We start from the raw sequence: 14,880 nt of genomic DNA on the forward strand, positions 1-14,880 counted from the left end.
CCATGTGTAGTGCAGCAACGCGACGTAGCATGGACTATACAAGTCGATGGAAGTCCCTTGCAGAAATATTGAGCCATGAGTTCTCTATAACCGTTCTTCGTTGCAAAACTGTTGCTGGTGTACGGTTTTGTGAACGAACTGACCTCTCGGTTATGTCCCATAAATATTTGATGGGATTCATGTAGGGTGGTCTGGTTGGTCAAATAATTCTCTCGAATAGTCCAGAATGTTCTTCAAACCAATCGCGAACAGTTGTGGCCTGGTGACATGGTGCATCGTTATTTGGGGACATGATGTCTATGGATGGCTGAGAATGGGCACAAAGTAGACGAACATAACCATTTCCAGTCAATGATCAGTTTCGGTGGACTAGAGGACCCAGTCCATTCCATGTAAACACAGCCTACATTATTATTTAGCCACCACCAGCTAGCACAGTGCCTTATTGACAACTTGCGTCTATGGCTTCGTGGGGTCTGCGCCACACTCGATCCCTACCATCAGGTTTTATCAACTGAAATCGTTACTCGTTCGACCGGGCCACTGTTTTCCAGGTCCATATGGTCCAACCGCTATGGTCCCGAGCCCAGGCGCTGCAGGCGATTTCGCGCTGTTAGCAAAGGCACTCACGTCGCTCGTCTGCTGCCATAGCACATGAATGTCGGATTTCGCCACGCTGACGTAAGGGATACGTTCGTCATACGTCCCACATTTCTGTAATTATTTTATGCAGTGTTGCTTGTTTGTTAACACTGACAACTCCACGTGCACGCTATTGCTCTCGGTCGTTATGTGAAGGCCGTCGGCCACTGCGTTGTCCGTGGTGAGAGGCAATGCCTGAAATTTGGTATTCTCGGCACACTATTCACACTGTGGATCATGGAATACTGAATTCCCTGACAATTGCCGAAATGGAATGTCCCATGCGTCTAGCTCCAACTACCATTCCGCGTTCAAAATCTGTTAATTCCCGTCGTACGGCCATAATCACGTCGGAAAACCGTTCGCGTGAATCGCCTGAGTAGAAATGACTTCTCCGCCAATGTGCTGCCCTTTCATACCTTGTGTACGCGATACTGCCGCCATATGTATATGTGCAAATCGCTGTCCCATGATTTTAGACACCTCAGTGTAAATCAAATTTAGAACCATCGCTACAGCTTTGAGATCAGTTAGTTAAATGTCCTTACAGCAAGTCTTTGAAGTACAAGGTTGTTTTATAAGATGGTGGTGGTCCCTCCTTTTATGTGACACACCACCGGCCGCTGTGGCCGAGCGGTTCTAGGTGCTTCAGTCGGTAACCGCGCGACCGCTACGGTCGCCGGTTCGAATGCTGCCACGGGCATGGATGTGTATGATGTCCTTAGGTTAGTTAGGTTTAAGTAGTTCTAAGTTCTAGGGGACTGGTGACTTCAGATGTTAAGTCTCATAGTGCTCAGGGCCATTTGAACCATTTTTTTTTTATGTGACACACCATATGGCAGCCACCTCAAGTAGCATTCCTCTAATTCTTGCAGCCTATGAGTCACGAGGTGTGTTAGAGCGTAATTCTGGATAGATTCCGCTGTGCTTCGTCCTTCATCGCCAGATCACGCTGAAAAACCCCTGCTGGCAGCTACTCCGTCCCGTATCTTCCCAACACACGGTGAAGAGTTTCCACCTCTGGCAATCTTCTGCCTGCTTCTGACACAAATGACACACTATTGTTGCTCACCCAACAACTCTGCTGTCCCCAACCACACATGCCCTCATTGTTCGTCCTTCCCCTACTTTTTTACGTCAATAACTTGGATCCTGGCATGGTTCGGAACAGCAATAAGATTTTGTGGTTTTTTTCTTTGACTAAAACAAAACATTACAATTTAATGTTGTTCTAAGTGTAACACATAAGAATTTACGTAATATGAGAAAAGAACTCTGTTAAATTTGCCTCTCAGATATTCTGCGAATGACAGACTTCTTGTCTGATGTTAGTGATGTTCGTACCATTATCTCTTTGGCTGCTACGTAGAAGACCCGAAGGCATCTATGTTTATATCCTTTCATATTATTGTGGCATATTTTATAGCTTTTGAGAAAAAAAATATTATGTCAGATTATACGAGGGGCATTCAATAATTAAAGAGACAAATTGATGTAGAAATGAAACAGTTTGTAGGAGGAGTGTTGTACTTTCACGACTTTAGTTGGCATCGCTGGGGAGACCTGACAACAACTGTCGGAGTCCCGTTTTTTTTTTTTTTTTATTTCTGAAGGTGAAAAACCGATTAAAATCTTTTCTCGAACCGCCTGGTGAAAGTCATATGAACAGTGGATATTTTTATAAATAGGTCAAAGAGTTCAAAAACGATTGAATTTCAATAACTGACGAATAATGTCCTGTCCGACCAGCTGAAGTGTTAACTCCTTCGCTTGAGACCCCCATTGATGACATTATTCGTGAAGACCGAAGCATTACACTTGAACATATAGCGAAACCAGTTGCAATAGGAGTTGACACAGTTCATAAAGTTATCAGTAACAATCTGAAGTACAGTAAAACATGTGCAAGGTGGGTCTCGAAAGAGATAACGCAACAAGACAAGAAGACAAAACTCAGTATGTACAGACTTGAAAGAAGGGGCTAAAAGGAAGCTAACCCTTTTCTAAACTAGATTTTAACGTGTGATGGAACTTAGTTTCATCATTTTGAACCTGAATCAAAAAGACAAAGCACGGAATTGGAGCACGCCAGCTCACCCGTCTGATAGAAATTCATAACACAGGTATCAACGGGAAAAGTCATGTTGACTGTCTTTTGAGATGGCGGTTAGTTGAAAGATTAGAGATTATGTTGAGAAGCAGTATACGTCTCATTTTATAAAAAATACAAAGTTTTTTCTGCATCACTCTGTCTCTTTAATTACTGAAAGTCCCTCGTACAACAACTGTTACAAATAGGGGACATTAATTGTGCTTCTGTTTTGTCATACTACACCGATCAAAGTTTATATACTCGGTACAGTCAAACGACGCACTTGATAAGCATTCTTTATAAATCTCAGGATCAATGTCACCGTAAATATCACTATGTAAATATAATATCATAATCTATGCTCTTCTGACATATAATTTTGTTTTTCGATGGCACCAGAGACCGCTAGAATTTATCGTTTCTTGCGTGAAGTCCACCACTGAAATTCTTAATCGATCTATGTAAGCAAGAGGTTAACATTTCTGTTTGTGTTCCAGCACAAGACGGCGAATGTAACAGTCCCCGAAAATGCAGAAATTACTGGAAATTGTGGCGAGGAAATTCAAAACATTTCAATTGTCTGGGATCCTCCAACAACACAGAAACGTTGGCGAAGGGAGATTCCGAAAGACAAGAATCATTTACTAATGAGTATACAAAAGACTGCAGATGGTCAGCGATACCATTTTGCTAGCGTTGAAATAATGGTTATCCTGGATTCTGTCAACTTCCCAGACGCTAAGGATCGAGGTAAGGGACACAGCAAACTTCAATGAATCTACGTTGTGAATAAATTATATTACAAAGTTCTAAGACATTTTACTTGAGGGTGATATATTTTTGCAAGTACAGTGAAGCAAATAGATACGAAACAGCGTGTCATCGGGGCACTACTTCAGTATTTTAACTAGAAAGTCATCAGAATGGATCGCCGTGGAGAACATGCAGAGTATTTCGACAACAGACTAATTTGTTATTACGAACGAACGAAGTGCACTGATGGATTAACAGTTGTAGCTTTTCTTATTTTTTTTATTTTTTTTATCCAGTCCCCACCTTTCTGTAAGAGTTACTTGAGGCGAGTCAACAATGTTATCGCATCGATGTGTCTTTGTTCGTACATCCACTAACATGATCAATTTACGACAAGGTAGACGAAGCAAGTGAAAATGTCTAAGGACAGAGAAAGAAAGTACCACAGAGTCCGCTGTGTACTCGTACACCGCTGCGACGAGGGTTATTTGCCTCTAGCGCAACATTGTACTTAGATTAAGGATATGTTGGTAACTGGGTGAAGTTAGTGAGAGTTCTCCATATTGTCGGGCTCCAGCTTCACAAACTCCAGCGGGTTCCTGTTGTTGCTGTGCAGCTGGAAAGCAGAGCAGCGCAGCGCAGGACACGCAGTTTGGCTAAAGCGTGACGGAGCAGCATAGTGCAGCCCTGGGGCGGACACCGGGGACAATATTTAATGCAACTGTTCAAATAGCACTGTTACACAGTGGTACCGATCAAGAAAATTAAATGTCTGCAATGGATCCAAGCTAGAATTCGCCCATAGAAAGTGTGTTTTCACCTCTCACCTCATTTTCGGATAGTATTAAATAAACTATTCAGCTTAATTACAATATCTTTCTCCTTGGTGCTACAATTTCAGTAATTTTAAACAAATTAACAATATACGCCCATTATCGGTATAATAGTTAGCCTCCAAGTTCCGTCTCGTACACTACGACGCTTAGACAGCTCCATGCTGTCAGTGTGTTATTCGCGAGCTTGCAACATATTCGTTCCCTCGGAATGTTCCGCCACAACCGTTCGGCTCTACAGCTGTGATCCGTTTTAGAAAGCACGTGCCTCTAGAAACAGTGCTGTCCTTTACTGTCTGGCTGCGCTTGTCTGTGTCCTAGCCATACTCTCGGCCTTATTGCAAGGGTAAAACCCAAACACGGATGGCTAAAACCGAATAAAACTTATTTCAAAATACGAATACGTGTCTGGTTTACCACCAGCCAGTGTCATTTTTAATCAAGTTTTACATTTGTGTATAATCGATGTCTAAATGTTAACGAATCCGAGTCTACATAAGCGTAAGTTACTGAGGAAACAACAGTATGTAACAGACAGTTATAACCACCAGATTCATAAAAGTCATAAATCAGGTCTTATTTGGCAAAAAGCTTAACATTTGCTTGAAACAAAATACACCGGCTGACCAAAAAAGTGAAACATTCAGAAGATACGGTCGAATGTCAATGTAACATCATACAAGGCATGATCAGACAGTAACGGAAATTTTTTAATTTCGCGGGCTTTATACATAGGATTTTCAAAAAAAAAAATTATCTTGTTGGTACTCCTGAAGTATGATTGCATTTTCAACTGTTTTGAATATTTAATTTATAGTTGAAAGTCGAAAAGGATATACGTGTGTTCGAGTGCTCGTCGAACTTTTGTTTGCGGGAAAGGTGGATCAAAGAATTTGCATAAAGTTTTGCTAGAAAAATGGAATAAAGTGCAGTACCGTTTCCGAAACGTGACTATGGATTTGGTCGAATCTACTGTGAGTAAGGCAAGAGTTTACGAGTGGTATAAACATTCTGTAAGAGGGTCAAGATGTTGAAGACGACAACCGCCCCGAACGCCCTAGCACATCAATTACTGACGACATTGTGGAAGAAGTAAAGAAAATGGTTCTGAAAAATCACCGAATCTCCCTCAGAGAGGGTGCTGATGACATCGGCATACCATTTGGCTCATGCTAAGAAATTTTTTAGGAGGTTTTGGACATGAAATGTGTAGCAGCAAAGTTTATTCAGAACTTACAAAATTGTTAAGGCTTTCGTGGCCACTTGTTGACAAACTGCCTATTGGCTTCTGTCTCGGGTTCTTCGGCCGACGTTCATATAATGATTTTTCTGACGTTTCGCCAGCACGAGTGGCTGGCATTGTCAAAGCTTCAGCCTCCATTGCTGAAGCTTTGACAATGCCAGCCACTCGTGCTGGCGAAACGTCAGAAAAATCATTAGATGAACGTCGGCCGAAGAACCTGAGACAGAAGCCAATAGGCAGTTTATTCAGAACTTGTTGAATTTCGACCAAAAACAACGTCACGTGTATATCGCTCAGGAATTACTGAATGAAGTCGACAACGATCCAGAACTGATGACAACACATCGGTATACGAGTAGGACGTCGAAACCAAGGCCCAATCGTCCCTATGGAAACTGCCTGAAGAGCCAAGACAGAAAAAAAATCCACACGTTCGATCACATGTGAAGGTTCTTCTCGTTGTTTTCTTAGATTACAATGGGATAGAGCATCACGAGTTCTTACCTTATGATCGTACGGTCAATAAGGAGTACTACCTCGAAGTTATGCATCGTTTGCGTCAAGTAACCGGAAGAAAATGACGAGAATTGGGGCAAAAACCACTCGTGGAAATTGCATCACGATAATGCTCCTGCTCGCACATCAATGCTTATTCGTGATCTTTTGGCAAAAAACAAAACCGTTATGTTGGCTCAGTCTCCGTATTCGCGAACGTGGCCCCCTGCGACTTCATTCTGCTCCCAAGGCTGAAGAGAACCATGAAAGGAGGTCGTTTTGCCACCAGTGATGAGATAAAAACAGAATCGCTGAAGGAGCTGAACGCAATAACGTAAAGTGAGTTGCAGAAGTGCTACCGAGATCGCAAAAAGCCCTCACACAAGTGTATCATATCTAAGGGGCAGTAGTTTGAAGGGGACAAAATTGACGCTGATGAATAAATAAAGATTCTTCAAGAAAAACAAAAATTCCCGTTACTTCTTGACCACACCTCGTACATGTACTCACCATCGATTCCGATGTAACTGATTAGAGTAGCAATTATCTCTGACAGGTAGAACGGCCACCAGAGTGCATTGGTGTTGTTAATGTTTAGTGTTTTTCCCAGGCCTGGTAGAGTGCAAGGTGTTAATAATTAAAGTTCCAGTTTGAAAACGCTGTAGAAAGAGAACCACTGCTCAGAATTGCGTCAAATTTTAACGGCATATTATTGACGCGGGGAGAGAAGTAATGTAAGAAACAAAATTACGGAAGTTTTACCAATTAATGACGAAAACGAGGTCGGCTACAAATCGCAATACGACGGCTATTGTTTGAGTTGCACATTACACCACCCGTACTGTTCAATGTGCATGACTGCACAAGTTCAGCAGTCAACTGTTGGGGCACTGTCAGTTAGGTAAGCCCAATCACTATGGCAAGGCCGTACCATATCGGATCGGAAAAATCGGTTTTTAATTGTCCTGAAGCCAAAAACAGCATAAAAAGCAAAATGACATCAGCCTTTAATGGTCCTGGGTCAAAAATCCGCATAAAAAGTAAACAGTATGTTCCACAACATATTGCAATATATTGGGCGGGCGCGGCTCGTAATTAAAGGCTCTGAGGCGGAGCCACCCCAAAATGTTTATTAAAATAAATTTCTCAATAATGTATTACGGAATTTACATTATCAGAATGCATTTCTCATATTTCCCAGGCAGGACTAAGTAACGCTAGTGAACGTTTTTGGAACTCTTGATAAGTGATGTCATTCGATGTTTTCGAACAAGTAGTAGCTAGTCTTAAGGCTGAGCCTTGAAATCCCGCTTAGCTCTATGTAGCTGAGGTGTGGGGGCGTGCTTTCCTCGGAGTACAACTCTTATGGGCGTCGCGAAGTGTCTGGTGTTTCAGCCTAAGGATTTCCTACCAAACTGTACACAATTTTCACCTTCCACTGCTTACATCAAAAGAGAATGGATAAAGTTGCTGAAACTTTGCTGTCGAATCCCTGTCTCCGTATATCTATTTATGCTTTAATGTGTCTTTAATCGACGTTTATTATTATTGTTCTGATAGTGTTTTAGACAGTTTTTATTCTGTCCACTGCTGGAATAATTTTGAAAATATCTTGGCAGAGTGCAAGATTACAGTAACATAAGTACACTGAAGGCCAAAGAAACTGATACATCTGCCTAATATCGTGTTCGGCCCCCGAGAGCTCGCAGAAGTGCCGCAACACGACTGATGTCTGAAGTAGTGCTGGACAGAACTGACACAATGAATCCTGCAGGGCTGTCCATAAATCCGTAAGACTACGAGGTGGTGGAGACCTCTTCTGAACAGCACGTTGCAAGACATTCCAGATATGCTCAATAATGTTCATATCTGGGGAGTTTGGTGGCCAGCGGAAGTGTTTAAACTCAGAAGAGCATTCGTGGAGCCACTCCGCAGCAATTCTGGACGTGTGGAGTGTCGCATTGTCCTGCTGGAATTGTCCAAGTCCGTCTGAATGCACAATGGACATGATTGGATGTGGGTGATCAGACAGGATACTTACGTATGTGATACCTGTCAGAGTCTTATCTAGACATATCATGAGTTCCATATCACTCCAACTGCACATGTCTCACACCATTACAGAGCCTCCACCAGCTTGAACAGTCCCATGCTGACATGCGGGGTCCATGGATTCATGAGGCTGTCTCCATACCCGTATACGTCCATCTGCTCAATACAATTTGAAACGAGACTCGTCCGACTAGGCAACGTGTTTCCAGTCATCAACAGTCCAACGTCGGTGTTGACAGGCGCAGACGAGGTGTAAAGCTTTGTGTCGTGCAGTCATCAAGGGTACACGAGTGGGCCTTCGGCACCAAAAGCCAATATCGATGATATTTCGTTGAATGGTTTGCACGCTGACACTTGTTGATGGCCCAGCACTGGAATCTGCAGCAATTTGGGGAAGGGCTGCACTTCTGTCACATTGAACGATTCTCTTCCGTCGTCGTTGGTCCCATTCCTGCAGGATCTTTTTCTGGACGTACCGGATTCCTGATACATGGTACAATCGTGAAACGGTGGTACGGGTAAATCCCCACTTCATCGCTACCTCGGAAATGCTGTGTCTCATCGCTAGTGCCCCGACTATAACACCACATTCAAACTCACTTAAATCTTGGTAACCTGCCATTGTAGCACCAGTAACCGACCTACCAACGGCGCCAGACACTTGTCGTATACACGCGCTGCCGACCTCAGCACCGTATTCTGCCTGTTTACAAATCTCTGTATTTGAATACGCATACCTATACCAGTTTCTTTGGCGCTTTAGTGTATTGCCATCGCCGGCCGGAGTGGTCGAGCGGTTCTAGGCGCTACAGTCTGGAGCCGCGCGACCGCTACGGTCGTAGGTTCGAATCCTGCCTCGGGCATGGATGTGTGTGATGTCTTTCGGTTAGTTAGGTTTAAGTGGTTCTAAGTTCTAGGGGACTGATGACCTCAGAAGTTAAGTCCCATAGTGGTCAGAGCCATTTGAACCATTTGTATTGCCATCTAGCGAGAGTGTCACCAATGATTACAGGAAAAAGCGAGCGAAACATACCCCTTGCGCGAAATATGTTCCGTTGCTTTAATTTCTTTGCTTGCTGACTGCGGGAACGTACGGTATTAGCAAGTTTCTTTTTGTTAATGTCTTATGCATGAGTTTAGTTTTACTTTTTTGCGAATAACAGCAGCATACCACTAATTCGAAAACAGCACAATATGAATTCAGTGTGCAATTTATCAGGTAAAATTTTGGAACATATAGTTAGGATGAAAGTGGAGGAACTTGGTGCGCCTAGGCCCGATGTAAACATAACAGTGTACAAGCAATTTTAACAGAGCAATGTACAATGCAGCTGAGTGTTTGTGTGCGCCATATCATTTGCAATGAATATTTTTATAATACACAAGTATAAATACGACAAACACGATGTGTAAATTAGCATGACTGTTGCTCGGGTAGCCCATGTCAGCCAGTCACAACAGAAGATCCGTGACGTGATGGAAACGTCACTGTTTCGTTATGCAAACTCATTAACATCGTGGTTTGAGGGTAAAAAACTTTAAAGGTCTGAAGTTAAGAAATTAAAATATCAAAAACATTAAGCAAGCAGCGAAGCTAACATACACTGCATTAAGGATCTCTCCAAAACGTCTCTTTTGGTACGATTTGTTGTGGTAAACTATCGGAAAATGTGACGTTGGGGGATAAATAAGCTACCTATAGATTTTTCCATGAAGTTAGCTTTTGATATTATTTGGTAGTTGCTTATGAAACGGAAAGAAGACACAGTATGTAAATGTTTGGCTAGTGTGTGATGTATCCTCCTCCTTGCGAAATCTTGTTTATGGTGACAGACTGATCTGTAGCACAGCCCGAGGTTGATTTAGTTCCGGTTGATAAACGTTGCAGCCTTCCCCAGTATGGAAATCGCGAGCCATGCCTGGTCTCGGTGGGTCATATTCAGAATGCGTTATGCAATGCGTGCCTTCAATTCAGCTACGTTTGTATCTGGAGCAATGACCACAACATCTTTCAGATAACCCCACAGCCAAACGTCTCACGGATTAGCTCAGATGATCTGGACAGTCACGCTGTAAGGAAATAACAATTGTTAATTCTGGCATTTCCGGAATGCTTCCGCAGCAATCGCTTCACTGGCTGTGCAATGTGTGGAGTAGCGTGCATAAAAATGATCCTGCCCACACATCCGTGCTATTGAAGAGTTGGAATGATCTTGATGCGCAAAAGGCTCTCACACCAAAAGGTACAGGAAACAGTACCCGCAGGACTCGTCTCCTAGAAAAATATGCACCTACGATAAACGCTACTGTCAACCCGCGTCACACAGTCACTTTTGCAGAATGAAGTGATATCAGCTAATGTGCGTGTATATTTTCCGTTGCCCATATTCTGCTATCCTGCGTATTGACATGTCCTTAGAGATGGAAATGAGCTTTATCTCATGACAGAATGTTCCACAGCCATTCATTGTACACTTCCACACGAGCAAGAAATTCCAGAGTGAACGCTTGTCATGCTGGCAGGTCGGCAGGAAGCAACTCCTGAAAAAGATCTTTTTTATGGATAGCAATGTAGCATGCGTCTTAGGATTTTATGCACCATGCTCGCAGAAATGTTCAACGTTTGGGCATGCTCTGCATGCTTACACGCCACCACTCGACCCCTCCTGCAGTACTGTGGTCACATCTTCTACAGACGTTGTATCAACTGCTTTCCTCCCTCTGCCATGTTGCACTTCAAAAGAACCTGTCTCTTTCAATTTTATAATCATTTTCACCAGACCCTTAACAGACATCAGACCACTGCCTTTTTTCATATCCTTGAGTGCCCAGAACTTTTGCAGGACTACTGGCAGACAGCCACCATTCTTGTAAATGAGTTTTACCAGCAGCACGCGATCCTTCATTAAGACAGTCATGTTGGGCATATCAGATACAAACTGAGGAACAGCAGTGTGCTGCGCATCTGTTGGTGTGCATATCCTGACGCTTACAGCGCCATCTATTCGCAACATTTTCGTTAGTTTTTTCATGATGTTTCCCCTTGTGTCAATAATATACTCTTCAAGTCTAACGTCATTCTGAGAAGTGGTTATCTTTCTATAGCGTTTTGAAACAGGAACCTTAATTATGGACAGCCTGTAATTGGGAGGTGTGAACAGTGTCAGACGTTGAGTGATCACTGTGAAGGCCATGGAGACGCAACATCTCATTTGAGAATATCTACATCTACATCTACATCAATACTCCGCAAGCCACCTGACGGTGTGTGGCGGAGGGTACCTTGAGTACCTCTATCGGTTCTCCCTTCTATTCCAGTCTCGTATTGTTCGTGGAAAGAAGGATTGGCGGTATGCCTCTGTGTGGGCTCTAATCTCTCTGATTTTATCCTCATGGTCTCTTCGCGAGATATACGTAGGAGGGAGCAATATACTGCTCGACTCTTCGGTGAAGGTATGTTCTCGAAACTTTGACAAAAGCCCGTACCAAGCTACTGAGCGTCTCTCCTGCAGAGTCTTCCACTGGAGTTTATCTATCATCTCCGTAACGCTTTCGCGATTACTAAATGATCCTGTAACGAAGCGCGCTGCTCTCCGTTGGATCTTCTCTATATCTTCTATCAACCCTATCTGGTACGGATCCCACACTGCTGAGCAGTATTCAAGCAGTGAGCGAACAAGCGTACTGTTTGAAGGGGGTCTGATTGTGGGTCTCCATTTGGTCGGCTGGTCGAATCGTGCAATATCCAGATTTGTGGAAGTTCAGATGTGACAGTGGTCCAATGTTGGACTGCGTAGAAAGATGTCGGCAGGTATACTCGTCAGCAAGGTTCTGGTGATCCATGTCTGGCCACAACAAGTAATAACTGTTATGTAGTGCACAGAGGACATCATATCCCCTTCAAATCTGTGCCTCTCATCCAATATCAAGTAATGGGCTCCCTGTAACTTTCTGTGTCTTTCTGCATAATTGCTCAGACACTAGCAGCAGCTGAACTACGGAATTACTGAGCCATGCATAAGCTTCTGTTAACTCCAGGACACAAATCACTGCTTTTGGAGTGGTGACCAGAAAGCAAGGGCTCCTGTTAAATGACATCTCACTGCATTCAGTGATGTATCACAGTTCTTTCTCTGCCCCACGTGACCATCATTGTTAAGTATGTTAGTAACCTATGGAGGGGTTCAATTCTTTCACTATTTTGGAAAGTCACATTTGTTTTACTCCTGGAACCATGATGTGGGGAGCCATCGCATATAACTTCAGGTCACAGCTGGTTGTGATTGAGGAAACTCCAACTACACAGTGGTACATCATGTACATCTTGCATTCTTGTGTGTTACATCTCATGCAACAGCTATCAATTGTCTGCATGATATTGAGCTACTCCTGTGACCAGCAAGGTGCCGAGATCTGTCCCTGATTGAACATGTGTGGAGCCTGCTCAGATGTCAGCTTAGTCCCAGTGCCAGTATCCATGTTATCGCGGACCAGTTACAACAGTTATTGACTAGCTTGCCTCAGGATATGGTACATTGGCTTTATGACACCCTTCACAACCAAATCGCTGCATCAATTTTTCAAGCTGGGGTACTTCTCTTGTCAGACACATCATTTGAGTGGTTAGTGTGATTAAAAACACTCACCTGTCATTGCCATTTAGGTGCATGGACCGTGTTTGTATGCCAGTGTTGTCAGCTTCTGTGATAAAAATTTCCAAGATATTACTTAGACTGATGAGACAAATATCGGTACTTTTTCACAGGGACTCGCTGAGTTCACTATCATATTCTGTGATGTGTCAGTTGTGGCAGCCACAGGTGGATACTTTTGGTGCATTATGTTTCCCTCTGTGGTTTTGGTTGAGGTTTTCTGGGTTCTGGACTTCTTTTATGTAGGTAGTGGTGTTGCCAGTTTCTTGAATTCCTCCCCAGGAAGATCTAGGCGGAACTCGAGTTGCATGTCTGCATTATGTAAGGGAGACTGGGGCAATACTTACTCCTCAAGAGAGTTTCGATTTTGTTTTGGAATCTGTCACTTTCATGGAAAAATTCATAGCACTTTATATGGTCCAAGAATGTTAGACACATAGCTATACCAGAAAAACTGAAAAATTTTTAATACCTTCGGCACTAAATAAACATTTTCTTAAGTCTGCAACTGGTCAGTATTTCCTGAGTACTTGGGTAGTATCAGTCCCTTACAGGTAATAGCAACAATATGAAGACTCCAGAAACTAAAACTTTAATCTTCCTATCCAATACTTTGTTTTAAATTCCTTTATTAAGGAAAGAAATTACTGGACTGTTCAGTGACAGACAGTCAGAAAATGACAAGAATATGCTCAGAACTAAATTCCATAACATTATCAAACAAAGAATCAAGAGTGCTATTGTCTTCTTTTGGGAAATAGGGTGAATTCAGCAGACTAATTAAGGATCATCAGTAATGCATCTGTTCGTTTGGGTATGATGTGTACCTCTTTTTCTCAAATCTGAAGAAGGGCTTGTTGCACAAATGATTGAAGAATCTACAGATGCTCTGCCATGAAGATAAGAGCTGCACTAATAGTGTGAATGCAGTTGCAGATGGTAGTGTTGGTGATTGAATGGAATGAGAACTATCAACGGATTAAGAGCAAGTCAGTTGCTAACGGTTTAATAGCAGTATAATCCCAGCCATGATAGAGTGGCTGTAATTTACTGTTGAAATTAGTTGTAGAATCAACAACCTATTAAGTATAGTCATAGAAGGCTATGGTATAAATGATCACCTGATGACCAGATAAACATGGTTTTTAACTTTCAGAAACTGTTTGCAAATGACATAACAGTATACAAGGAGATAACAGTCTTAAAAAATTATTTGGATATACAAGAAGACTTAACGATGTTTATCACTTGTTTGTAAAGAGCAATACCTGACCCTCAACACAAATAAATTTTACACAGTATATAAAATAAACAAAAAAAGTCTGAAGTCCTTTGACTATATGATCACACACTGGAATTGCTGGAGCCAACAAGTATCTAGGAGTATGCCTCTGAAATTATATATTGCAGAATTACTATAAATGTATAACCATAGGGAAGAACAATGCCAAACTGGATTTAATCAGAAGAAAGCTAATAAAGTGCTGTTTACGCATGAAGGAGATGATTCACAGAACCTTCATTCAATAAATTCTTGTTTGTTTGTCTGGAACCTGTATCAAGTTGCTTCAGAGGAAGACATGGAAAGTATTCAAAGAAGAGTTGTGCACTTGGTCACAGATTTGTTTCATTAGCATCACAGAAATGCTCATTGAACTCCAGTGGGAGTGACTGCAAGAAATTTATTGTGCATAGTATAAATCTTCACTCTCAAACTCCAAAGAACCCACTTTCCCATACGACTCTAAAAATATATAACTTCCTTTAACTTATTTCTGCATTAAATACGAGAAAGAATTTAGGACCGACTGCAGTCTGAATAGTAAACATTTCAGTTGTAATACTAGCAATCCATGTGGCAGCTACATTTCTGAAACGCTACAACATGAACTGAAAATTTCTGTAATAGTATGAAAAGAATATATTGTTATTCACCATATAGAGACGACGTTGAGTTGCTCACAGGCACAACAAAAAGAGAGCCATGCATTTGAGTTTTTCACTGAAAGGCCTTCTGCCAAAGTAGGAGACACATTCACACAAGCACAGTTACAGACACATGGCCACTGTTTGTGGCCACTGAGGCTGGACTGTTTGTCATGATATTTTGCTCGACAG

General features: G+C 42.3%; 1 protein-coding gene across 1 annotated transcript in view; it reads left to right on the forward strand.

Annotated features, from left to right (window-relative positions):
- The window catches only part of LOC126470770 (mucin-22-like), a 169,900-nt gene that overhangs the window by 137,466 nt on the left and 17,554 nt on the right, over positions 1-14,880 (forward strand). The window contains exon 4 of the mRNA XM_050098776.1: positions 3,232-3,484. Within this exon, the coding sequence (XP_049954733.1) occupies positions 3,232-3,484 (253 nt within the window). The remainder of the gene's footprint in view (positions 1-3,231; positions 3,485-14,880) is intronic.

The sequence above is a fragment of the Schistocerca serialis genome, chromosome 3, assembly GCF_023864345.2.
Source record: "Schistocerca serialis cubense isolate TAMUIC-IGC-003099 chromosome 3, iqSchSeri2.2, whole genome shotgun sequence".
Taxonomy (NCBI): domain Eukaryota; kingdom Metazoa; phylum Arthropoda; class Insecta; order Orthoptera; family Acrididae; genus Schistocerca; species Schistocerca serialis.